The 26,862-nt window shown below is 37.7% G+C and overlaps 1 protein-coding gene across 2 annotated transcripts in view; it reads right to left on the bottom strand.

Annotated features, from left to right (window-relative positions):
- The window catches only part of HECW2 (HECT, C2 and WW domain containing E3 ubiquitin protein ligase 2), a 417,979-nt gene that overhangs the window by 52,970 nt on the left and 338,147 nt on the right, over positions 1–26,862 (bottom strand). For both annotated transcript variants that reach the window (XM_060152403.1, XM_060152405.1), the window contains 2 exons: positions 26,708–26,804; positions 5,367–5,450 (listed from right to left, as the gene is read on the bottom strand). In XM_060152403.1, coding sequence (XP_060008386.1) covers positions 5,367–5,450; positions 26,708–26,804 — 181 coding nt within the window. The remainder of the gene's footprint in view (positions 1–5,366; positions 5,451–26,707; positions 26,805–26,862) is intronic.

The raw sequence follows: 26,862 nt of genomic DNA, 5'->3' as shown, positions 1-26,862 counted from the left end.
TTTTTAAGCCATATTTCCACTTTTAAACTATAAAAGTCAAAAGATTTACAAACAGAAGCAATAAGTAATTGTACTTGTAATATCAAATTAAGCCCCGAAACAGTCAATTCTCTTTCTCAATAAATCAATAACCATTGAAATAATGTGAACTTTAAGTTGATTGCTAAGGAAAAATGCCATATAAACAGTTGATACCATAAAGGTCTAGAAATTCATAGCTAAATTAATTGAAAAGTAGGAATTAGCACCCTCTCCTCAAACATCTATACCTGTGTCCTTTGCTCCATGACACTTACTTCCTTTAAATACAACCAATATGCAGAAATCGTTCTTATCGAGAGAAATTTTTTTACTTGAAAAATTTAATATAGGAGAGATAGCGAATAACATAAAAACACTCAGTACATATCATCCAGGATTAGTACATGTTAACCCTATTACTTTTGCTTCAAACACACATGCATACTTAGGGATGTCTATATATCTATATATAGATGTATCTATATATCTGTGTGTATGCATGTTATGTATATGAAGTCCCTTTTGAGTGCCTCTATCATGACTTTAACATATCCTTCCATAGTCTGATATTTTGCAACATATGTACAGACGAACAATATACAGTTTTGCCTTATGCGCTGCTAAAAAATTATTTAAATACTTTATAAGTATACTGAATTATTGAACATTTTTTATTCAACAATATATTTCTGGTATCTGTCTGTGTTGATATATAAGGGTCTAATTTACTACTTTTACCTGCTATGTAGTATTCCATTCTATTAATGTATTAGTTTATTTATCCATACCTTTCTTGACAAATATTGACTTTTTTCCCCACTGTATGCTTTTATCAATAATGGTGCAATGGATATCCTGTATGTATCACCTTGTATACATGTAATACAGTTTCTTAGTGTAAATATGGTATATATCTAAAAGCAGAGTTGCTCAGTCATAGTGTGTATGTCTTTTTTTTTTAATAGATCTTTATTGGAGTATAATTGCTTCACAATACTGTTAGTTTCTGTTGTACAACAAAGTGAATCAGTCATATGCATACATATATCCCCATATCCGCTCCCTCTTGAGCCTCCCTCCCACCCTCCTAATCCCACGTCTCTATGTCATCGCAAAACACTGAGCTGATCTCCCTGTGCTATGTTGCTGCTTCCCACTAGTTAACTGTTTTACATTTGGTAGATGTTGATGCCATTCTTACTTCGCCCCAGCTTCCCCCTCCCTTACCGTGTCCTTAAGTCCATTCTCTACGTCTACGTCTTTATTCCTGCCCTGCCACTAGGTTCATCAGTACCTTTTTTTTTTTTAGATTCCATATATATATATATATATTAGCATATGGCATTTGTTTTTCTCCTTCTGACTTATTTCACTCTGTATGACAGACTCTATGTCCATACACCTCACTGCAAATAACTCCGTTTTGTTTCCTTTTATGGCTGAGTAATATTCTATTGTACATATGTGCCATATCTTCTTTATCCATTCATCTGTCGATGGACACTTAGGTTGCTTCCATGTCCTGGCTATTGTAAACAGTGCTGCAACACTGTGCAACACAGTGCTGAACACTGTGGTACATGTCTCTTTTTGAATTATGGTTTTCTCAGGGTATATGCCCAGTAGTGGGATTGCTGGGTCATATGTTAGTGCTATTTTTAGTTTTTTAAGGAATCTCCATACTGTTCTCCATAGTGGCTGTATCAATTTACATTCCCACCAACAGTGCAGGAGGGTTCCTTTTTCACCACACCCTCTCCAGCATTTATTGTTTGTAGATTTTTTGATAATGGCCATTCTAACTGGTGTGAGGTGATAGCTTATTGTAGTTCTGATTTGTATTTCTCTAATAATTAGTGATGCTGAGCATCTTTTCATATGCCTCTTGGCCATCTGTATGTCTTCTTTGGTGAAATGTCTATTTAGATCTTCTGCCCAATTTTTAATTGAATTGTTTGTTCTTCTGATATTGAGCTCCGTGATAGCTAAAAGCAGCGTTGCTCACTCATAGTGTATATGTCTTTTTAACTGTACAAGATATTGTCAAATTGTCCTCCAAAGAGGTTGTAGAAATTGCAATCCATTGAGTCCAGAAAACATGGAGTTCCTACTTTTCACTTGGTATTACCAGACTTCTTGATTTTTTCAAATTTAGTAGTATGAAATAGTATCTCATTATTTGAAATTGCATTTTATGATTACTAGCATCTTTCCATGAGTTTATTGGCTATTCATGCTTCAATTCCTTTGAAATGCCTTTTTATATTCTTATTTTTCTTTAATTTCTTTATTTATTTTTATTTTTGGCTGCATTGGGTCTTTGTTGCTGCATGCGGGCTTTCTCTAGTTGCGGTGAGCGGGGGCTACTCTTCGTGGCGGTGCGCGGGCTTCTCATTGCGGTCGCTTCTCTTGTTGCGGAACACAGGCTCTAGGCACGTGTGCTTCAGTAGTTGTGGCGCGTGGGCTCAGCAGTTGTGGCTCAGAGGCTCTAGAGAGCAGGCTCAGTAGTTGTGGCGCATGGGCTTAGTTGCTCCGCGTCATGTGGGATCTTCCCTGACCAGGGCTCGAACCCATGTCCCCTGCATTGGCAGGTGGATTCTTAACCACTGCGCCACCAGGGAAGCCCCTTTTTATATTCTTTTTTTTTTTTTGGCGATACGCGGGCCTCGCACTGTTGTGGCTTCTCCCGTTGCGGAGCAACAGGCTCCGGACGCGCAGGCTCAGCGGCCATGGCTCACAGGCACAGCCGCTCCGCAGCATGTGGGATCCTCCCGGACCGGGGCACAAACCCGTGTCCCCTGCATCGGCAGGCGGACTCTCAACCACTGCACCACCAGGGAAGCCCCTTTTTTATATTCTTTATCCATTTTTCTTTTGGGTTATTTTCTTTCAAATTGATTTAAAGTCATGCTTTATGTATTCCTGATATCTTTGTTTTATGTGTTGTGAATATATTCTTCTAGTTTGTTGCCTTCTTTATGCCTTTATATGTGGTGTCTTTCATTACATAAAATTAAGAATCCTAATGTAGCCAAATTTATCAATCATTTCCTATATAAGCTCTGTTAAAGGCACACTTCTTACATTAGTTGAGTTAGTGACAGAATACATGAAATAGAATAACAAATACAACCAAGTTATTTTAAAGTTCTTGAGTTTTGTAATAGCTATATTGGAAAATAACCTTACATGGGTTTATTTAAAAATGAATAATTTCCTAGAGCTATATCAGTTCTACATTACAACTTGCTGATGATATTCAAGTCCATTTGTACCAGGAGTGACTTTCCTTTTTAAGAAATAGACAATGTATATAGGTAAAAATTAAATAAGATACAAGGATACAATGTACAGCACAGGAAATATAGCCAATATTTTTATAATAACTTTAAGTGGAGTATAATCTATAAAAACACTGAATCATTATGTTGTACACCTAAAATAAATATAGCATTGTAAATCAATTATACTTTAATAAAAATATTTTTATTAAAATGTAATTCACATACTACAAAATTCATCCAAGAAAATAAATATTTTTAAATACAAAAAAGAAAGAAATAGACAAAGTATAAAAACAGAAACAGAGACTCCATCTACATATCCAACAAGTCCACTGCCTGAGTTTATAGTTACTGATTCAAATGACTCAAACTCCAAAGTAAAATAAAAAATATAGAGCTGAGAATATCCCAAAATGTTTCAATAATCATTAAATATTATTTATTAAGCATGCACATGTAATATATTGTGTCACAGCATACAACTATTTATTTGCTCATCCAAATGAAGTAATAGTCTAGAATTAAATAACATCATTTGTCATTTGTATGTAATAATTATAAAGCTACTATATGTAAGTAAATTTCTCACACTTCTCCAAAGGCTCAACTTCAGAAAACATGCTTATTTTCCCAAAAGGGCAAAAATGTAGCCTTGCTCTTTATATATAAATCAGTTTTCAAATATTTTAAAATTCAACCACATAACATATAGAAATTCATGCCAACTGTGGTGTTTAACAATGTACAAATATTATAAACTATACTGTAACTCAAAATATTTAGGACTATACCATCTAAGGATTATTTAACTAAGGACAGGTGAACAATAATCATGATTTCTGTTTTGCAATCATTTTTGTTTTTACTAATTCCAAAAGTAGAACTCTTTAAATAAAAAAACACAGACTTCTAGAATGAATCAAAAGAGTCCTATCCCAGCCAGAATTTTGTAATAAATGTTACTACTTTATCAACAACCAAACTACGGTAGAAACATCATACTCCATATTAATTGCCCAAGAGTCTTCATGAGTATCTAGCATGCTACATCCTGCTTTCAGAACTGCCAGAACACAACAAGTTGAGGGTCACCACCTGGGCTGAGAAGTGACGCCCAACCACCAATACATCTTGTTCAGGATAAAATGAAGTGAAATACCTATGGAAAGTGATTATATCCCTTTGAATTACGCTCCAACCACAGAGTAAAAGAAAATAACTTTTTGGCTTTAGTTTTACAAATATGGCAACTATCGAGCATGCAGTAGAAATGGTTAGAGTTAAGATTATCACGAATAATATGAATGAGACTATTAACACTTTGAGATAAATAAAACATTGCTGATATGGCCAAGCATGACTTCCCTTTAAGCCTATGGAGGCTATAGTAGTAGATGCCCCAGTCACTAGATACAGCAAAGCATTATTTTACTCTGATCTCCTACATTTGAGAGATAATATCAAAAATGAAAAAGTCTCATGAAAACTTGCCATTCTAAGCTACTCTAAAGTTTAAAACTAAAGCTCACCTAACCATCAGAAAAGAAAATATAATTGGTCAGTATTAGGAAGGTCTATCAAGTTGGCAGTGAGCACCAGTGACCAAATTTCAACTTTCTTATCTGATTTCCCACCTTAAATTCGCAAAACCATAAAGTAAATAGATAACGTCAAATCAGCAAACAGGGACAAAACACCTTTCGAGAAAAATTTTGGACGAAAATATAAATACAACCTCTCTTCTACTCTGATGAGGCAAGCCAGGTATAACCTCCTGCTCCATTCTGTGATGGGACATTCTACTCATCAGCCTCTACAGACTTTCCATTCTCCAGTACCACACCTCCTTTGCCAGCAGGGTGAGAACAAAATCAAACTGATTCCAGTGATAAGAAATGAAATCTGAAATGAATTATCACTAAATCAGCATCTTATACCTTCAACATGAGTATTCCACGAGTCTTTAAGAATATAGGCTGCCAATATTGGCACGTTATTTTCTAAAATGCTCCACGATGCCTGACGATAGGAGACTTCCCACTTCAAGAAGCGGTTACGTACCTCAGCAACATAACAAGGTCAGCATCACTTGAAAGACGCACCAATCCTGGGGTCCCTTCAGTTCGGATAAATTGGATCTTCTCCCTATTCAAGCAAAGAAACAGCTCAAATATGTGTAGTAGACTTTTGGGACATGACTCAGTACTTTAGGCACCGTTTTTTTTTTAAACAATGGTCACAACATTTTGGGGGGGACTACTATATGGCAGCTACTGTGCCCTAGGAATACACATCCAAGAAAAACGTGGTCCTTGCCTTCAAGGAGGACCTCGCGAGCATGAACATCACCCAGTTCTAACACTGCCAAAAAAATTATTTTATCGCTTTCATCTTTTGCTGCCTAAATATTACTGTAGGTAGCAGCACCATCCAACCAATAAAACTCAGTTTCTGCTTTGAGTTAAAAGCCTTGTTGTGGGCTTGAATCTAAGCAAGTCTGGACCATTCAGGCTGACTCTCTCTTATTCCAAAAAGGGAGTGTGTAGGGATGTTCATTTATTTTCCTGAGGATATACCTCTATATTATGTGTAATGAGTACATCCCTACTTGGAAGCAGGTAGTATCTATAAATTATATAGTCAATATAAAAGCATATGGCCCTCTCAAATAACTGAAACCTAAACCATTTTCAGTTACTACAGTTGGTGAAATAGATTGTGTGTATACTTGTGCAAATGTACATATACATACACATATCAAACACAACGATGTGAGTTATCTGGACCATTATTTTATTATAGTTATATGTAATAACACAAGTTTTTGTTTGTTTGATAAGTCATCGTTTTGCTAGTTTCAATTCTTTGTATGAATATAAATTCAGTAAAACTTTTCCTGGTTGCTTCCCCTCATTTACGTCATGCCATTTCAAAGCACACCATATCAATTTTGATAAGATGAGGACAAAAATTAAGAACATGAACTATGGTACTGAAAGCATTACATTTGATAGGAACATAGGGGCCGACACAAGTATACAATTTTACTCTAAGTGCTAAAGACAATATATTCTGATTCCTGTATACTATGAAATAAAATATCAATCTCTGATGTAAGTATTTATTTAGATTTAGTTCTTTTCCACAGAGCATCTTGTTTTCCTATTTGATATTTACACAAAGCTCTAATGAATTTTATATTCCCAAATTTCAAATTCTAATTCAATTGCATGCAGGCTTGAAAGTAATGAGGTGAAAGGCAAGGTTTAATTCTTGAGATGAAAAATTCCCTAATGTACAGAAAAGTCAACTGATACGCTCTTAGCCACACAGCTTACTGGGAATGATAAACAGAGTTTAGTCCTAGGCTTCTTCTGCCTAGATCCATTTTACATAACCTGTTAGCATATGAGGCACCTAATCTTTGATATTACCAACTTTTCTTTTTGGTCCTTTATTACCAGTAGCAATATTACATGTTTTATATAATTTTTATATGATCTAACTTTATATTATGAAATTTTAAATTATAGCTATATTATATATTATATATGCTATATATAGTAGCTAGCTACTGGCAATATAGATACAGATATAGCTATACATATAGATGAATGGCAGACATATATATAAAGAAACTATTCAGAAGAGAACGTCCAGCCTCTTCTCTCTGCTTAAGGTTATTTCAGTCTGAAGTCTCAAATCAAGCAGAACATTTTTCCTCGAGTGTTACAATCATATGTCTGAAGCACATGACAGAAACCAAGGCCCATTATCTGGTAAATGGTTTTTTGATAAGAGATGTAGAAGTTAGTTTAAAGAAAGCTAAATTAGAGAAAAGTTATCTTGGAGAAAAAAATGAACTTGACCAAAGAAGTACTCTTATAAGGGTCAGTAACAATATGCTTTGATCTTGAAGAATCAAAAGCTGTCTCCAATAAATACACAGTTTATCTCCTTAGTCTATCACCACAATGAAAGAGGCAAACCGAACACAACGAGAAAAGAAATGGGCTGAGCACTCTCCTCCACTCCTTTAACTGGAACCACACAGAAGGGGTTGAGTGAGGAAAAAGATAGCATGCTCCGGACTGTGGCCTGTGTGTATCCTGTGATAGCCTGTGAATAAGGAACAGATCATAGCTTCCTGAGTCAGAAGGATGACAGGGTGAGGGAAGGAAAGGGAAAGACACCAGAGTAAACATGCCAATTGGGAAACTTTTCTTCATTTTCCAGATATTACCTAATGAGGCAGTGAAGGCAACTGGTCTGATTCTTTGGGCCAGAACATACCAGAGGCAGGCTGAGACTAGTTCTCTATGGGCCCAGCTAATTTATCACAATGGCAAGTGATGGGTCATGTGCTTCTGGAATAAGACACTGGAGCATGTTATCTGATGTACATCACACCACTAAGGACTTTATTATATTAATATGCGTTCGTTCAGCAAACATTTTCTGAGTGCCTACTGTGTGCTGGGCATGGTACCACATACTGGGAATCCAACTGGGTGTAAGACACAGCCCCTTCTCAAAGAGTTCATGGTGCAGTGGAAGACAGACAGTCCATGGGCAATTCCAGTATGACATGAAAATATTTAAATTATTCCATTCACTTAACTGAGCTCTGTTTAGGCCTTATACCCACTCTTCTTCTAGTAAGTCCTTCATAAAGTTATTTCACATAGAAACAAAGAAGGCATTGGTTTATTGACTGTCAAGAAAGCAGATCAAGGCTGAGGAAGAAAAAGAAGTCAGTAGCTATCCTCAGAAATGTCACCAATCTGTCCTGAAGGGGAAAAAACGGGAACTACTACTCCTCGGTTATCAGGTCCTTGCCCAATATTCTACAGGCCAGTATTTCTTTTCTTTTCTTTGTTTTCTTTTTTGCGGTACACGGGCCTCTCACTGTTGTGGCTTCTCCCGTTGTGGAGCACAGGCTCCGGACACGCAGGCTCAGCGGCCATGGCTCATGGGCCCAGCCGCTCTGCGGGATGTGGGATCTTCCTGGACCGGGGCACGAACCCGTGTCCCCTGCATCGGCAGGCAGACTCTCAACCACTGCGCCACCAGGGAAGCCCCAGGCCAGTATTTCTTAAACTGGCGTCATTGCCTACTAGAAATCTACAGACATAATCTTGAGTTCTGGGAGAATTTAAAAATGCTGTGTTTTCACTTTGATGATCAAAACTGCTAACATGAGGTAAGCTATTTTGGACAATATAGATGACATTCATGACTCAACATCACTGACTTCACCTCCCATGTTTGCATTTACAAAACACTTGTTGCCAAGTGATCAGAGGTGAACTTTCAGGGTGTTGATGAGCAGGGCCTTGATATTAAATATGGTAACAGTCCCTGTCTGCTCCTCACACACAATTCTTTCACCACTTAAAAAGACAAAACTTTTCTTTGGAAGTATTAATTTGCAAATTAAATGATCATGATGAAGTGAGACAAGGTAATGTATGTATAACTTGCCATAGGCTAAAGAGAAAACAAAATAAATGGACTTAAGAAGTGAATTATGCATTTATGTTAAATAAAGCAAAAAAGACGTTATGGTTTATCCTAAGAACGAAAGTTTTAACACAGTTTAAAAGTAGAAAAGTGGTGGCAGAATCATCACAGGGTACGTTTAATGATATATTTTTCTTCAGTATTGTACTTGGGGGTGCACCATTAAATGAACTGGCTCTTCACATAGATAAAAATAAGCTATTTGTTAAGAAAGAAAAGTGATGACCACAATAATGCCACAGATGCACGATATACCATTCGATGCAAAATCAAAAGAATGGAGTCATAACACAAGTGAAACCAAAAGCATAAATGTATCTTTCCACTGACACTGGTCTCAACATCGGTGATCTGGCTTCTGAAAAACAAAACCTTCTCACGATATCATTAATTCAAATGTTATTTTTTTAGTTTTTACGTAATTTATATTTCTTTTGGTTTTATAGCTTATAAAAGCTGTAAGGATAAGAAGTTTATCATATTTTATATTTGCACACATTCAAGTTTCATTAAAATAAAAGTGGTTAAAATCACCATTGTAGATCTGCAATGCTTCTTTTCCTTTTAGGATGGAAAATAACAGATTTGGCTCCTAAAAAATTTCCATGAGTCCACCCAGTGTCTGAAATAAACATAACAAGTTTGAGAAACGTTGTTGATGATTCACATGACTCTGATTAGAGGGACATTTGAAAGTTACATTAATATATTTATTCAAGTTTATTTTCTAAATTTATAGAGTTAGAAGGAATCCGTGGCAGTCCTCTAATTTCTTTCTTTACTGCCTACACCGTAATGAAGAAATTCTATTCAATTTTAGTGGTTTATAATGAGAATTAAGATTACATTCAAATAACATTTTATCATTTGACCGTCTCTGCATGGGCATGTTTCTCACTGTGCCCTTTACAGCACATTCCAGCATTTCCTCCACCGCACGTTCTCACACGGCCACTCAGTTATAACTTCAGTTCCTTTTGAATTGTGAGATTCTGGAGGGCAAAAGCTCTTCCTCCTTTATCTTTGTGCCTCCAAGTACCTAGCACTATGCTGTGCACACAAGAAGTGCTCAGTAAAATCAAACCAGGCACATGATCAGTTAACCCCAAAACAGATTTGGCTCCTAACAAACTTCCCTGTGTCCAACTCAGTATTTGGAATAAACTTATATTTATAGCATTTTTTGTTGTGGTGGAGAAAAGAGAATCAGAAAGCTAACATTAGATTATTTACTAAAACAGAACCCACTGTAGGAAGCGCAAAGACAGGTAAAGGCAACCTCTTAATAAGAAAACACAGCTGTTATAACTAAGAGATTTATACAGATGCCAGACTGTAGTGTCTACTGTAGTAGACACAGTGACAACCTCAGGAAAACGTCGCTGGCTATTGCTGTCTCTCAGATGCCCATGGCCTTCAGGCCTTGGTAACCACTTCCTCAAATGCCTAGAATCACCCTAGAAGATCAACTCAAGCAGAAGATCATCTGAGGATAAGGAACATAGTCTCAAGACCGGAATTCCCGCAGAAAATATCCTCACTGAAACCAACCAACATTTTGGTGAAATTAAAGTAGGGCACGTGATCAAAAACAATCAGAAGCAGGAATGCCTCTAAACCACAACACTCTCTGGATTGTAGACTCTGCACACACATGGTTCCTGTAGATACAGTTTAGTAAACCTTCAAAAATATATATGTTGTTAAAAACTGCCTTAGGGCAATTTTAGAGAAATCCCCATGACTTCTCTGATGGTGTAACTTCAAGAAAGTAAAATCAGTACCAATCATTCATATTTCTGATTACAGTCACAGGGCATGGTCTGACTTGAAGGGTAAGAGCCAGGCAGTAGAAAGGTCAACTTTTCTTTCTACTTCCCATTATACAGGTTAGGTTTGGAGATACAGGTTCATTATTATCTCTTGATTCTTATGGACGCACAGAAGTGACATCAATTTGCCATATATGTAGAGGCAATATTTGTTGTAAATGGATATAAATCAACTTTGCGCTAAGAATTCAGAGAGTTACTTAACTCTCTCTCTGCTCGTTTCCTCATCTTGAAGTAAGTATAGTTATACTATCTGCCTCATAGGTTGGTGGAAAGGATTTAATGAACAAATGCAAATAAAATGTTTAGCACAGAACTATTATATAGTAGCATTCAACCATTTTAAGATATTGAGTATATTATAAGATATGCCTCATAATTAGTTATTACTTTTTCAGTGGACAGAATCATCTACTGAAAATAGAGCAAAATAAGATGTCTAGTCATAAACTCCTTTTTTTGTTTCTGTTGTTGGTAAGTTATTTTAACCATGCTATTTACCTTGGTTAATTCCACAAATATCTATTGAGTACTTCTATGACATGCAGTAGATAAGACTCTGACCTCTCCATAAAACTGAAATAATGCTGTGAGTACCAAAGAGATAATACATATGAAGGGTTTACAGTTCTCATAATTCAATGGATAATGGGAAACATTATTCTCAGTAAAGCAAAATTCTATGTAAAGCAAAACCATTTTGGACTCTAAAAAAGGAATTTAGTTATTATACAAAAAACCCCATGTGGTTATAAGACACCTTACCTAAGGCATTCTAACAGCTTGCACTGTAAGCCCATCATTATTCTGAAGAATTAGTATCTAGGGTATATTAGAATGCATAACTGGTGGTTTATATTTTCTTATGAATTATAATAATTTATTATGTATTTGATAACAAATGTTTTAACTGAAAATATATCCAGGAATTGAAACTATGTTATATATGAATATATTTTATTTTAAAATCAATATATATATATAAACAAAAGACCCCAATTGGTTATAATATAAGACATTAGAACGGATAAGTCAGTTAAAGAGCGTGTAAAGGGGTAGACAAGGATAAGGCAGTATTTTTTCAACAGTGATATAAAATGACAAGGTAAGGGAAAAAAGAACTTCAGGCACCAATTTTTAGAAAATAGTACTACAAAAACTAGTAGTTTTCTAGATTTGGCAGTTATTATTTAGAAAACTAAAAACAAAAAGTCCACCCACAACTGAAACAAAAAGATAAAATACTTTGGGAAAACCTAGACAAGAAACATTCAGTTCTTAAATAAATAAATAAGAACATTTTATTGTAGGAGATGAAGGGGTTGAACACATGAAAAAAACTGTAGTTGTAGAATAAAAAATGGAAAACTAAATATTCTAATCATATCCAAAGTAATTTAAAAATTTTTTAAAAATCCCCATCAAAATCTCAATGTAATTTAAAAAGTTGAGAACATTATTCAGAATTTCATCTCAATACTCAAAATAATACTATGTGCTAGAGAATTTTAGCCAAGTTTTCAAAATAAATCATTGTTATGCTATCATTTCCTGAGATCTAAAATAACATACTGGAATATACAAAGATATATAAGTTGTTGTATTTAAAAGATGGATTCTTTATAGATATGATTTTGTGTACTGGAAATGTAGTTACTTGCCCTTTGGGATAAATAGTTTTAGGTGCTATCATTAAGTCCCAAATATATTGCTATGAAATTGATTAATTTACCAAATATTTCTCAAACACTCACTTTATTCAATATAAGATGTGAGGTCCCATGAGGATTAAAAAGATGAGTAAGTTACATATCTTGACTTCATGTAGCTTGTACTTGACTTGGAATAAAGTGTGTAAGAAAACATATGGTAGAAAAATACGAGATGTTTTTAAACATTTTAAGCACAGATGGTAATATTATGCCATTTCTATTGTAAGCTATAAAATTCAGACACATAAGATACCTGATTTTTGGTATAATGGCACCCTGATGGGGCTGCAAGAATGTTTTCTGTAAAATGTGCCCTCAAGGAACAGAGAGTAAGGACTTATTCAATGGGATGTACCCATTTGTATGTAGGGCAATGTGCATGAAATAAGGAGATTTTAACTTTAGCCAAGTAAATTTTTCTGAAGACAGTTTCCATAACTATTTAAACCCACTGCAAAAGACCAAAAAGAAAAAAAAAATTACATTATTAACATAGAGGGGATGTGTATTTTGTTTGCTTTGTAAGAAATGCTTCTGATTTACTAATAACTTAGAAATTTAAATATAAATGTAAAAATCATACTTCATTGAAAACCATTTTGTGCTATCACAAATGGTAATGCATTCTGCATGACTTTATTATTCTCTTGAGTTTGGGAAAAGCATTGAGGCTGGAATCCATACTGATATTTTTCTTTGGTCCACACAGAGTCCACATCTGATGAGCTACTGAAGAAGGATGACATTTTGCTGAACTCTTTTCTTGATAAATGCAACAGAATATAGCAAAAATCAATAGTGGAACAGACATACCTAAAACATGGTTATTCTTCATGTAAGAAAATGGTTTGAAAACCCTGATTGAATCATTTGTTAGCCAGAAAATACAAGGCTTCAGAATAAATATCCAGTGGATGAACATATTCATAATTTGGGAAATCTTGAAAAGTTATATGAAGGAACTTTATTTATGGGAAAGTGGTTTAACAAATACCTGGATGTAATACTTAAAGAGAATCTAAACTAATCTTGGCTATGAGGGTTTTTCTTTTGGGCCTCTTTTATCTTAAGTGATTGTATAGTTATTTAAAAATTAATCGTTACAAGATTCCACGCATGGAAAATGTGAAAACTACACATTTACAGGATGTACATGTCAAAAGCCTATACACTACTACATCTTGGCATATCCATTCACATAAAACATCAGCAGCAATTATTCCTTCTGCAGAAGCCGTAGAATAGGTATCAGGGACTAAGAATCTGTGTTCCTTACTGTCCTAGGTAGCAATATCTCAAACCTCTCATTAGATCTACGAGAAGGTTATTGCCTGAGAAGGTGTTTTAATTCAACTTTGGATGGCTTCTAAAATGTTATGTCAATGACTTTGCCATGATGTTTGGCCTTCAGTAATTTGTACTGAACCTTGAGCCAGAAGGCTCAGTTCTCTGTGCAGGCATGGAGCAGTGAAGGCTGGTTTCATCACATACATGTAAACAATTTTAGAACAAAGCTTCCTATAGGACACAGTATAAGCACAACACTAGAAAACCTTCCTACACAGAAGTTAATTATGGAACTCAAGGTACCCTTTCTGTATTTTAACTATGTCCACAGAATCACACGATGCCATTTATGCATATGATCGGTCTTAGGGATAATGGTATTGAGAATCAGTACAATTAGGGGTAAATTACTTTAAACTGAGTCCTTGTAATACAATAAAGAAGTGAAGGACAGATTACTAATACAATATTACTTTAAATTTGTTGTATGCTTTCTATTGCTTACGTTGTACCAGGGGCTGTAAATACATTATCACATTTAGTCTTCAAAAGGACACTGCAAGTTAGAAATTCCTATCACCATTTTACAGATGGGGAAACTAAGAGTTGGAGGGGTTAAATGCCTCATTCAAAGTCTGGTGAGTAAACTGCAGAGCCAGAATTCAAACCAGGTCTGTTTGACCCCAAACCTGAACTCTTAAGATCTATATTCTACTACTTTCTAAGTGTCATTATTAATGCTGGTCTCCCAGTTGGGAGACAGACCAGAACTCTCCAAATAACACTATGTGGTGTCAATAAATTATTTTAATCAGGTGTTTAAAAAAATTCAGGAATTATGCTTATGCAAACTTTTCATAGGAAAATAATAGTTTCAATGCAGTTTTCCTGTTACATAAATAGGAAAGTTTGTCATGTCGGTTCCAGACATCTGTGAGACCAGTAAACAAATTAGGAGACGACGATGAGACAGAGCTAGGCAGGTCATAACAGGAAAATGCATAAAGATTGGCAAAGGGAAATTTATGCTATTTTGACCAAGTAGATCAGATGTTAACTGAGATTAATATTTCCAGCCCAATAGTAAATGCAGAAAAACTCCTCTGTTAGAAAACTGGACAAGAAATAAGTTAGAAATTTTGAACACTGGAATTTGTTTTATGAAAGCCAGCTTTTGGGAACTTTAACTTTTTATTTCATAAAATTCTGTATTGCTTGATAATTTCACAATGGATGCACTATTTTTAAAATGAAAACAAAATTAAGAGTATAATTTTAGCAATAACAAAATTCTAGGGCTCTTAAAATGGGATTATGGGAAGAAATAAAAGGTCAGAGTCTGCGTTTGCTTCTATTCTGGTGAACCCTGAGAGACGTATTCATTTACCTTTTGTTTTTTTTGCGGTACCCTGACCTGTCACTGTTGTGGCCTCTCCCGTTGCGGAGCACAGGCTCCGGACACGCAGGCTCAGCGGCCATGGCTCACGGGCCTAGCGGCTCCACGGCATGTGGGATCTTCCCAGACCGGGGCACGAACCCGTGTCCCTTGCATCGGCAGGCGGACTCTCAACCACTGCGCCACCAGGGAAGCCCCTCATTTACCTTTTGTAGCTCAGGATTTCTTGACTTCCAAGTTATTGATTTACCAGTGACATAAAATAGGAAATGGCCCAATTTATCCAGAAGAGGAAAAAAAGGTATCATAGATCACATCCTCATGGGAAGGAAATTTTTTTAGGAAGCACTCAAGGAGGAATTGACCTAGAGCCCAAAATAATTATCACTGATGTCTGAGGAAAGCTAGACTAGTAGGGAATAGATTTACTGGTTGATTCCAATAGTCACACAAAAGGGAAATTCTTAACTCAATTCAGTTTCATGGTACTTAGCTCCTTGTTCATAATACAATGTTGTACACCAAAAAGTTTATTCAATTTGTATACATTACATTCATCTGTAAAATATGCTTAAAAGGTTGTTTTTTAAATGAATACAGTTTTTTAAATGAATACATTTGTCTTTGGATAAAATATTAGAGCATTTTATTTTAATGTTATAAAGCTTTTTAGTAGGATTACTGTCTTTCACTGAGAACCAAGAGTAGGATATACTAATCCAATGGAACTCGATCCATTTGATGGAGGTGGTACTGACTTCTGGATGTTGAGTTTTCTGAGCAAACCTCTTCTGAGGTTAAAAAAAAAAAAAGAGGACAACTTGGTAGCATGCACATTTGCTTGATAGATGAAGTTAGAAGAAGTGGTGATTTGAAAACAGCAGTTGAAAGCAAAAGCCACATCCCAATGCACGAAAAACCATAGCCATTCTACAGCAAAAGATACACAAGGCGGGTCTCAAGGAGGAGAAAGCAAACAAACTGTTTGCTATCCTCTGGATAGCAAGGAATCGCAAGCAAAACAAGAAAATCACACAGCACAGAGGTGTACCTACTTGAATCTCCCAAGGGCTGATGCTTATTTCCTCATTATGTTATGGAGAAAATAAGAAGGGATATTTCCTTTAAGTGGCTGTACCACGGGTGATGAACAGTGTACACAGAGCTCGGGATATGAATATAGGTCCACAGTTAGCTTTGACACACAATCAGTGGCTCCATTCCATGCATAAACGTCTTATCAAATGTATCACTGAAATATGAGATTGAAGAACCCCAGCGAGTTCCCCGCCCCTTCATTTGTGGGAATGCTCCTTACAATGCAGTTTTTAACTAAATGAAACAGGGTGTTCCTTTAGATGTACAAACTTCCCCATTATGTTGTTATGATAAGCAAAATGCTAAACTATCAACAGCTTTTCAGACTAAAAGCACACTGTGACACACACTCTGTGTAAGAGGAACAGCATTATCTCATTGATGTAAGTTCCTGCTTCTTTCTACTTGTCATGACCGCTCATGCTTTCTATGGTCAAATTCTATAGCTATAGAAAGAGTAAAAGGAAATTTATAAATAAGTTTTGAAATAAGATGGAAACTTATTTTAAAACCTATCAAATAATATCTTAGCAATAGACTACCACGTGAGATTGTACTTAACTGAGGACCCCGGGTGTCATTAAAAAGTAAAAATCTTCAACAATCTTTAGGAGATTAGAGCCTTTTAAGACTCTAAAAAGCAGAAAGGAAAACAAAAATAAAACTGGAAGCTACCAAAGGGGCCTGCAGCTTTTTCTTCTTCAGGATTGGTTAAGGATCTCTTAAGTCATTAAAGAAAAATGATGTTAGGGCTTCCCTGGCAGCACAGTGGTTAAGAGTCCCCCTGCTGATGCAGGGGACACGGGTTCGTGCCCCGGTCCGGGAAGATCCCACATGCTGTAGAGCGGCTGGGCCCGTGAGCCATGGCCGCTGAGCCTGCGCGTCCGGAGCCTGTGCTCCGCAACGGGAGAGGCCACGACAGTGAGAGGCCTTAGTACTGCAAAAAAAAAAAAAAAAAAAAAAAGGATAATGATGTTAGATGCCTTGTTCAGGTAGATTATATCATCTTATTTCTCTGATGAGAGAGATCTGAAGATATGTTAAATTAATAATAATGTGGAGGTGCAGAGCAAAAGTAGAAAACTTCTTGAGTTCCCTTTTTCTTGCTTTTTGCTGCGGCATGGTTCTTTCAGAGGAACAGATATTGACTAGACGTGGGGGGAGGAGGGGTTGTGGCTGAAGTTGGTAACAAAGAGAGAAAATAGAGTTCTCCTTATTTTGTGCTTTGCGAAAGAGCAGGGATTTTGTTTGTATGTTTGTTTCTTTTGTTTTTCAGCCCAGAACCTCTAAGATCTCTCATTAGAAAACTGAGGGGCTCATTTCTGCAACGTTATTTTTACAGAAGACTCTCTAGAGGACCATGAGTTGCTGAGTAGATGCTATAATATACAAATATACAAAACTAAAGCTTATATAATTTTTATAATTTTTCCTGACTGAGAACAGCACGCTTACCAAGTTGGGGAAAACACTGAAACCTGAGTTAGATGTTAACTCTGTGAAACCAGGAGTTCTGTATAAGCAATGTTTGTACTATCATACTTGAAATTATGTGTACTTCTAGCCTGTAGAAACTTTAGAAAGTAATGATGATTTTAAAGATATGAGAGACTAAGAACATCATAAGAAGGATATCTGGTAAATTATATTTCATATAAACATATACCTACATTTCATATTTCATATCGACATATACCTACATTTACTATATATGCAAAGTGCTATTCTAGATATTTCAGCAGTGAGGAAGGAGAAATAATGAGGAGTTGGATGAGATCCCTACTTGCAAGGAGCTTATAACCTAATTGGAAAATTAAGCATAAGGACTTGAAAACTCAAATTAAATCACAAAAGTCACATAACCAAAATAATAGGAGGGACAACTTGATACATAATTAATGATCAAATTAGTGTCTAGACCAGAGGTTATGACACCTGGATGGGCCACTGGAATTACACGGTGAGTTTTTTTTTTAACATCTTTATTAGACTATAATTGCTTTACAATGCTGTGCCAGTTTCTGCTTTATAACAAAGTGAATCAGTTATACATATACATATGTCCCCATATCTCTTCCCTCTTGCATCTCCCTCCCTCCCACCCTCCCTATCCCCCCCACTGCCAGGCGGTCACAAAGCACCGATCTGATCTCCCTGTGCTATGCCGCTGCTTCCCACTAGCTATCTATTTTACGTTTGGTAGTGTATATATGTCCATGCCACTCTCTCACTTTGTCCCAGCTTACCCTTCCCCCTCCCCATGTACTCAAGTCCATTCTCTAGTAGGTCTGCATCTTTATTCCTGTCTTGCCCCTAGGTTCTTTTTTTTTTAGATTCCATATATGTGTTAGCGTACGGTATTTGTTTTTCTCCTTCTGACTTATTTCACTCTGTATGACACTCTCTAGGTCCATCCACGTCACTACAAATAACTCAGTTTCATTCCTTTTTATGGCTGAGTAATATTCTGTTGTATATATGTGCCACATCTTCTTTATCCATTCATCTGTTGATGGACACTTAGGTTGCTTCCATGTCCTGGCTATTGTAAATAGAGCTGCAATGAATATTTTGGTACATGACTCTTTTTGAATTACGGTTTTCTCAGGGTATATGTCCAGTAGTGGGATTCCTGGGTCGTATGGTAGTTCTATGTTTAGTTTTTTGACGAACCTCCATACTGTTCTCCATAGTGGCTGTATCAATTTACATTCCCACCAACAGTGCACGAGGGTTCCCTTTTCTCCACACCCTCTCCAGCATTTATTGTTTCTAGATTTTTTGATGATGGCCATTCTGACCAGTGTGAGATGATATCTCATTGTACTTTTGATTTGCATTTCTCTAATGATTAATGATGTTGAGCATTTTTTCATGTGTTTGTTGGCAATCTGTATATCTTCTTTGGAGAAATGTCTATTTAGGCCTTCTGCCCATTTTTGGATTGGGTTGTTTGTTTTTTTATATTGAGCTGCATGAGTTGCTAGTATGTTTTAGAGATTAATCCTTTGTCAGTTGCTTCATTTGCAATATTTTCTGCCATTCTGAGGGTTGTCTTTTCATCTTGTTTATGGTTTCCTTTGCTGTGCGAAAGCTTTGAAGTTTCATTAGGTCCCATTTGTTTCTTTTTGTTTTTATTTCCATTTCTCTAGGAGGTGGGTCAAAAAGGATCTTGCTGTGATTTATTTCATAGAGTGTTCTGCCTATGTTTTCCTCTAAGAGTTTGATGGTGTCTGGCCTTACATTTAGGTCTTTAATCCATTTTGAGTTTATTTTTGTGTATGGTGTTAGGGAGTGTTCTAATTTCAATCTTTTACAAGTAGCTGTCCAGTTTTCCAGCATCACTTATTGAAGAGGCTGTCTTTTCTTCACTGTATATTCTTGCCTCATTTATCAAAACTAAGGTGACCATATGTGTGTGGGTTTATCTCTGGGCTTTCTATCCTGTTCCATTGATCTATATTTCTGTTTTTGTGTCAGTACCATACTGTCCTGATTACTGTAGCTTTGCAGTATAGTCTGTAGTATAGCCAAGGAGCCTGATTCCTCCAGCTCCGTTTTTCTTTCTCAAGATTGCTTTGGCTATTTGGGGTCTTTTGTGTTTCCATACACACTGTGAAATTTTTTTGTTCCAGTTCTGTGAAAAAGCCAGCAGTAGTTTGATAGGGATTGCATTGAATCTGTAGATTGCTTTGGGTAGTAGAGTCATTTTCACAATGTTGATTCCTCCAATACAAGAACATGGTATATCTCTCCATCTATTTGTATCATCTTTAATTTCTTTCATCAGTGTCTTATAAATTTCTGCATACAGGTCTTTTGTCTCCTCAGGTAGGTTCATTCCTAGATATTGTATTCTTTTTGTTGCAATAGTAAATGGGAGTGTTTTCTTAATTTCACTTTCAGATTTTTCATCATTACTGTATAGGAACGCAAGAGATTTCTGTGCGTTAATTTTGTATCCTGCTACTTTACCAAATTCATTGATTAGCTCTAGCAGTTTTCTGGGAGCATCTTTAGGATTCTCTATGTATAGTATCATGTCATCTGTAAACAGTGACAACTTTACTTCTTCTTTTCCAATTTGGATTCCGTTTATTTCTTTTTATTCTCTGACTACTGTGGCTAAAACTTCCAAAACTATGTTGACTAATAGTGGTGAGAGTGGGCAACCTTGCCTTGTTCCTGATCTTAGTGGAAATGGTTTCAGTGTTTCACCATTGAGGACGATGTTGGCTGTAGGTTTGTCATATATGGCCTTTATTATGTTGAGGAAAGTTCTCTCTATGCCTACTTTCTGGAGGGTTTTTATCATAAACGGGTGTTGAATTTTGTCGAAAGCTTTTTCTGCATCTATTGAGATGATCGTATGGTTTTTCTCCTTCAATTTGTTAATATGGTGTATCATGTTGATTGATTTGCATATACTGAAGAATCCTTGCATTCCTGTGATAAACCCCACTTGATCATAATTTATGATCCTTTTAATGTGCTGCTGGATTCTGTTTGCTAGTATTTTGTTGAGGATTTTTGCACCTATGTTAATCAGTGATATTGGCCTGTTGTTTTCTTTCTTTGTGACATCTTTGTTTGGTTTTGGTATCAGAGTGATGTTGGCCTCGTAGAATGAGTTTGGGAGTGTTCCTCCCTCTGCTATATTTTGGAAGAATTTGAGAATGATAGATGTTAGCTCTTCTCTAAATGTTTGATAGAATTCGCCTGTGAAGCCATCTGGTCCTGGGCTTTTGTTTGTTCGAAGATTTTTAATCACAGTTTCAATTTCAGTGCTTGTGATTGGTCTGTTCATATTTTCTATTTCTTCCTGGTTCAGTCTCGGAAGGTTGTGCATTTCTAAGAATTTGTCCATTTCTTCCAGGTTGCCAATTTTATTGGCATATAGTTGCTTGTAGTAATCTCTCATGATCCTTTGTATTTCTGCAGTGTCGGTTGTTACTTCTCCTTTTTCATTTCTAATTCTATTGATTTGAGTCTTCTCCCTTTTTTTCTTGGTAAGTCTGGCTAATGGTTTATCAGTTTTGTTTATCTTCTCAAAGCACCAGCTTTTAGGTTTATTGATCTTTGCTATCGTTTCCTTCATTTCTTTTTCATTTATTTCTGATCTGATCTTTATGATTTCTTTCCTTCTGCTAACTTTGGGGGTTTTTTGTTCTTCTTTCTCTAATTGCTTTATGTGTTACGTTAGGTTGTTTATTTGAGATGTTTCTTGTTTCTTAATGCAGGCTTGTATAGCTATAGACTTCCCTCTTAGAACTGCTTTTGCTGCATCCCATAGGTTTTGGGTCGTCGTGTTTTCATTGTCATTTGTTTCTAGGTATTTTTTGATTTCCTCTTTGATTTCTTCAGTGATCTCTTGGTCATTAAGTAGTGTGTTGTTTAGCTTCCATATGTTTGTATTTCTTACAGGTTTTTTTTCCTGCAATTCATATTTAGTCTCACAGCTTTGTGGTCGGAAGAGATACTTGATTCGATTTCAAATTTCTTAAATTTACAAAGGCTTGAATTGTGACCCAAGATATGATCTATACTGGAGAATGTTCCATGAGCACCTGAGAAGAATGTGTATTCTGTTGTTTTGGGATGGAATGTCCTATAAATATGAATTAAGTCCATCTTGTTTAATGTATCATTTAAAGCTTGTGTTTCCTTATTTATTTTCATTTTGGATGATCTGTCCATTGGTGAAAGTGGGGTGTTAAAGTCCCCTACTATGAATGTGTTCCTGTCGATTTCCCCTTTTATGGCTGTTAGTATTTGCCTTATGTATTGAGGGGCTCCTATGTTGGGTGCATAAATATTTACAAGTGTTAAATCTTCTTCTTGGTTTGATCCCTTGATCATTATGTAGTGTCCTTCTTTGTCTCTTGTAATAGTCTTTGTTTTAAAGTCTAGTTTGTCTGATATGAGAATTGCTACTCCAGCTTTCTTTTGATTTCCATTTGCATGGAATATCTTTTTCCATCCCCTCACTTTCAGTCTGTATGTGTCCCTAGGTCTGAAGTGGATCTCTTGTAGACAGCATATATATGGATCTTGTTTTTGTATCCATTCAGCCAGTTTATGTCTTTTGGTTGGAGCATTTAATCCATTTACATTTAAGGTAATTATCTATATGTATGTCCCTATTACCATTTTCTTAATTGTTTTGGGCTTATTATTGTAGGTCTTTTCCTTCTCTTGTGTTTCCTGCCTAGAGAAGTTCCTTTAGCATTTGTTGTAAAGCTGGTTTGGTGGCGTTGAATTCTCTTAGCTTTTGCTTGTCTGTAAATCTGAATGAGATCCTTGCTGGGTAGAGCAACCTTGGTTGTAGGTTTTACCCTTTCATCACTTTAAATATGTCCTGCCACACCCTTCTGGCTTGCAGAGTTTCTGCTGAAAGATCAGCTGTTAACCTTATGGGGATTCCCTTGTATGTTATTTGTTGCTTTTCCCTTGCTGCCTTAAAAATATTTTCTTTGTATTTAATTTTTGATACTTTCATTAATATGTGTCTTGACATGTTTCTCCTTGGATTTATCCTGTATGGGACCCTCTGCACTTCCTGGACTTGACTATTTCCTTTCCCATGTTATGGAAGTTTTCAATTATAATCTCTTCAAATATTTTCTCAGTCCCTTTTTTTTCTCTTCTTCTGCTGGGACCCTTATAACTCGAATATTGGTGCCTTTAATGTTGTCCCAGAGGTCGCTGAGACTGTCCTCAATTCTTTTCATTCTTTTTTCTTTATTCTGCTCTGCAGTCATTACTTCCACTATTTTATCTTTCAGGTCACTTATCTGCCTCAGTTATTCTGCTATTGATTCCTTCTAGAGAAATTTTCATTTATTTTGTTGTTTATTATTGTTTGTTTGCTCTTTAGTTCTTCTAGATCCTTGTTAAACATTTCTTGTGATTTTCTCCATTCTATTTCAAAGATTTTGGATCATCTTTACTATCATTATTCTGAATTCTTTTTCAGGTAGGCTGCCTATTTCCTCTTCATTTGTTAGGTCTGGTGGGTTTTTGCCTTGCTCCTTCATCTGCTATGTTTTTCTGTCTTCTCATTTTGCTTAACTTACTGTGTTTGGGGTCTCCTTTTCGCAGGCTACAGGTTCATAGTTTCCGTTGTTTTTGGTGTCTGTCCCCAGTGGCTAAGGTTGGTTCAGTGGGTTACGTAGGCTTCCTGGTGGAAGGGACTAGTGCCTGTGTTGTGGTGGATGAGGCTGGATCTTGTCTTTCTGGTGGGCAGGTCCATGTCTGGTGGTGTGTTTTGTGGTGTCTGTGGCCTTATTATGATTTTAGGCAGCCTCTGTGCTAATGGATGGGGTTGTGTTTCTGTCTTGCTAGTTGTTTGGCATAGGATGTCCATCACTGTAGCTTGCTGGTCCTTGAGTGAAGCTGGGTGCTGGTGTTGAGATGGAGATCTCTGGGAGACTTTTGCCGTTTGATATTACATGGAGCTGGGAGGTCTCTTCTGGACCAGTGTCCTGAACTTGGCTCTCCCACCTCAGTGGCACAGTTGATGCCTGGCTGGAGCACCAAGAGCCTATCCTCCACACGGCTCAGAATAAAAGGGAGGAAAAAAAAGAAAGAAGGAAGGAAGAAGATAAAATAAAATAAAATAAAATAGGGCTTCCCTGGTGGCGCAGTGGTTGAGAGTCCACCTGCCGATGCAGGGGACACGGGTTCGTGCCCCGGTCCGGGAAGGTCCCACATGCCGCGGAGCGGCTGGGCCCATGAGCCATGGCCGCTGAGTCTGTGCGTCTGGAGCCTGTGCTCTGCAACAGGAGAGGCCACAACAGTGAGAGGCCTGCGTACCGCCAAAAAATAAATAAATAAATAAAATAAAAATAAAATAAAGTAAAATAAAATAAAATATAGTTAGTAAAATAAAAAATAATTACTAAGAAAAAAATTTTTTTTCAGTAATAATAATAAAAGAACCCTAGGACAAATGGTAAAAGCAAAGCTATACAGACAAAGTCACACACAGAAGCATACACATACACACTCACCAAGAGAGAAAAAGGGAAAAAAAAAATATAACGTTGCTCCCAAATTCCACCTCCTCAATTTGGGATGATTCCTTTTCTATTCAGGTATTCCACAGATGCAGGGTTCATCACGTTAATTGTGGAGATTTAATCCGTGGCTCCTGAGGTTCCTGGGAGAGATTTCCCTTTCTCTTCTTTGTTCACTCAGCTCCTGGGCTTCAGCTTTGGATTTGGCCCCGCCTCTGCGTGTAGGTCGCCAGAGGGCATCTGTTCTTCGCTCAGACAGGACGGGGTTAAAGGAGCAGCTGATTCGGGGGCTCTGGCTCACTCAGGCCGGGGGGAGGGAGGGGTACGGAGTGCGGGGCGAGCCTGCGGCGGCAGAGGCCACCGTGACGTTGCACCAGCCTGAGGCGCACCGTGCGTTTTCCCGGGGAAGTTGTCCCTGGATCACGGGACCCTGGCAGTGGCGGGTTGCACAGGCTCCTGGTAGGGGAGGTGTGGATAGTGACCTGTGCTTGCACACAGGCTTTTTGGTGGCAGCAGCAGCGGCCTTAGCATCTCATGCCCGTTTCTGGGGTCCGCGCTGTTAGCCGCGGCTCGCGCCAGTCTCTGGAGCTCCTTCAAGCAGCGCTCTGAATCCCCTCTCCTCACGCACAAGGAAACAAAGAGGCAAGAAAAAGTCTCTTGCCTCTTCTGCAGGTCCAGACTTTTTCCCGGACTCCCTCCCGGCTAGCCATGGCGCAATAACTCCCTGCAGGCTGTGTTCACGCTGCCAACCCCAGTCCTCTCCCGGTACTCCGACCAAAGTCTGAGACTCAGCTCCCAGCCCCCATCGGCCCCGGCAGGTGAGCAGACAAGCCTCTCGGGCTGGTGAGTGCCGACCACTGATCCTCTGTGCGGGAATCTCTCCGCTTTGGCCTCTGCACCCCTGTTGCTGCGCTCTCCTCCGTGGCTGCGAAGCTTCCCCCTTCCGCCACCCGCAGTCTCCGCCCGTGAAGGGCCTTCCTAGTGTGTGGAAACCTTTCCTCCTTCACAGCTCCCTCCCACTAGTGCAGGTGCCGTCCCTATTCTTTTGTCTCTGTTTTTTCTTTTTTTCTTTTGCCCTACCCAGGTACGTGGGGAGTTTCTGAGCCTTTTGGGAGGTCTGAGGTCTTCTGCCAGCGTTCAGTAGGTGTTCTGTAGGAGTTGTTCCACGTGTAGATGTATTTCTGGTGTATCTTTGGGGAGGAAGGTGATCTCCGCCTCTTACTCTTCCGCCATCTTGAAGCTCCTCCAAGTTGTACTCACTGGCACAACGTGGCCATCCCTGGCTTCACATCAACATGATCTCAGGCACAAACCTCCTTGTTTTTCCATTTTGTTTTTAAGTTACTTGTTGAAACAACTGGCCCGCAGTCCCAAGGACTGTCGCGGCTTCAGCTGGTGGGGCCCCTCCAGAGCCGGCAGTCTCAGTGAGGCCGCCCTCCCCTCGGTCTCCGGGGCAGTTCAGTGACGGCGGAGGGAAGAGACCCCGAACCAGCTACAGTGAGGTTTTAAGAAATTAAATGCTTGAGCTCTACCCCAGACCTCCTGAATTAAATTTCTGGGCAGGGCATGGGAGGACAGAGGGTATAAATTCAGAGAAGGGAGAGGAGTTGGGGGAAGCAAGACCTAGCATTCTGTACCTTATAAAACTCCCCAGTAATGCTGATAAAAACAGCCTGACGCAACTTAGTGGAGCAATATTTGAGAATCACTGCCATGGGGCAGGATGGCACCATTGGGCAAACGTATTCCTGTCAGTTAACGTGGCATGTGACCAAATGGGCTTTGAGTTATGCAGGATTTTCAGCAGAAACTCCCACGTCTTTCCATCTCCACCTCTCTGATGCCTAGCACACCAAAGTTGAGAAATACTACACTAGATCATGAGCCTGAGAGTCCACAGTGGGGCCGAAAGGCTTCAAGGAGGGGCATCTTACATTGAATTTAAAAAGAAAAATCTTGCCAAACATAGAAGAAGAGAAGAGTTGCCAAGGAAAAGGAACAGCATGTATTCAGGAAAGGAAAACTGGGCTTAAAGTGTGATGCACTGAAGAGTTGTTTAGAAATAAGGGTTCCTGCAGGGGAATGGTAGGCTCTGGAGAGGATCAGATTTCTTCCTTGGGCTCCACTGTGTTTTTATTATGGAAAATTGTGAATACCAAGTCTAGGATTTTATAAATCTCAATTCAATAAACTCTATGTTACTTTTGTTTACTCAAGTTACATTCTAATAGGCAGTGTCTTATTATTTTTGTTATAATCTGCACATCTAGGATGCATTCTTGGCTGTGAAATTTTCATATTTCTTCTTTAAAGTTGGTTCCAGGTTCTTTAGTCAGTTTCATTCAGTCCTCATACTTAACAGAGAAAAGCCAGGACTACATTGACCTGATATTAATAACGAGGTATCTGTGTACAAGATGCCTTTGTTCAGAATGCCACAAAGCAAGAGTGAATTTCCAAGACAATTATCAGTGTTACTGAAGATTTAATGGTTGGGGCTTATGCAACCTGAATTAAATACCAATATTATGGTTACCTGAGTGAGTGATTCCTGGTAAGATCAGGTTGACGCTCCTGTAGAATTTCAAAGATGTTGGGCTGGCGCAGAAATGCAACAATCTTGTCATTGTAAGCTGAAAAAACATACATATGTAACAATATTTTAAAATCTGTTATTTTATGCACATAAAT

Source organism: Lagenorhynchus albirostris, chromosome 6 (assembly GCF_949774975.1).
Source record: "Lagenorhynchus albirostris chromosome 6, mLagAlb1.1, whole genome shotgun sequence".
Taxonomy (NCBI): domain Eukaryota; kingdom Metazoa; phylum Chordata; class Mammalia; order Artiodactyla; family Delphinidae; genus Lagenorhynchus; species Lagenorhynchus albirostris.
Note: the sequence above shows the minus strand (reverse complement) of the source record. Positions and strands in the feature narration are given on the sequence as shown.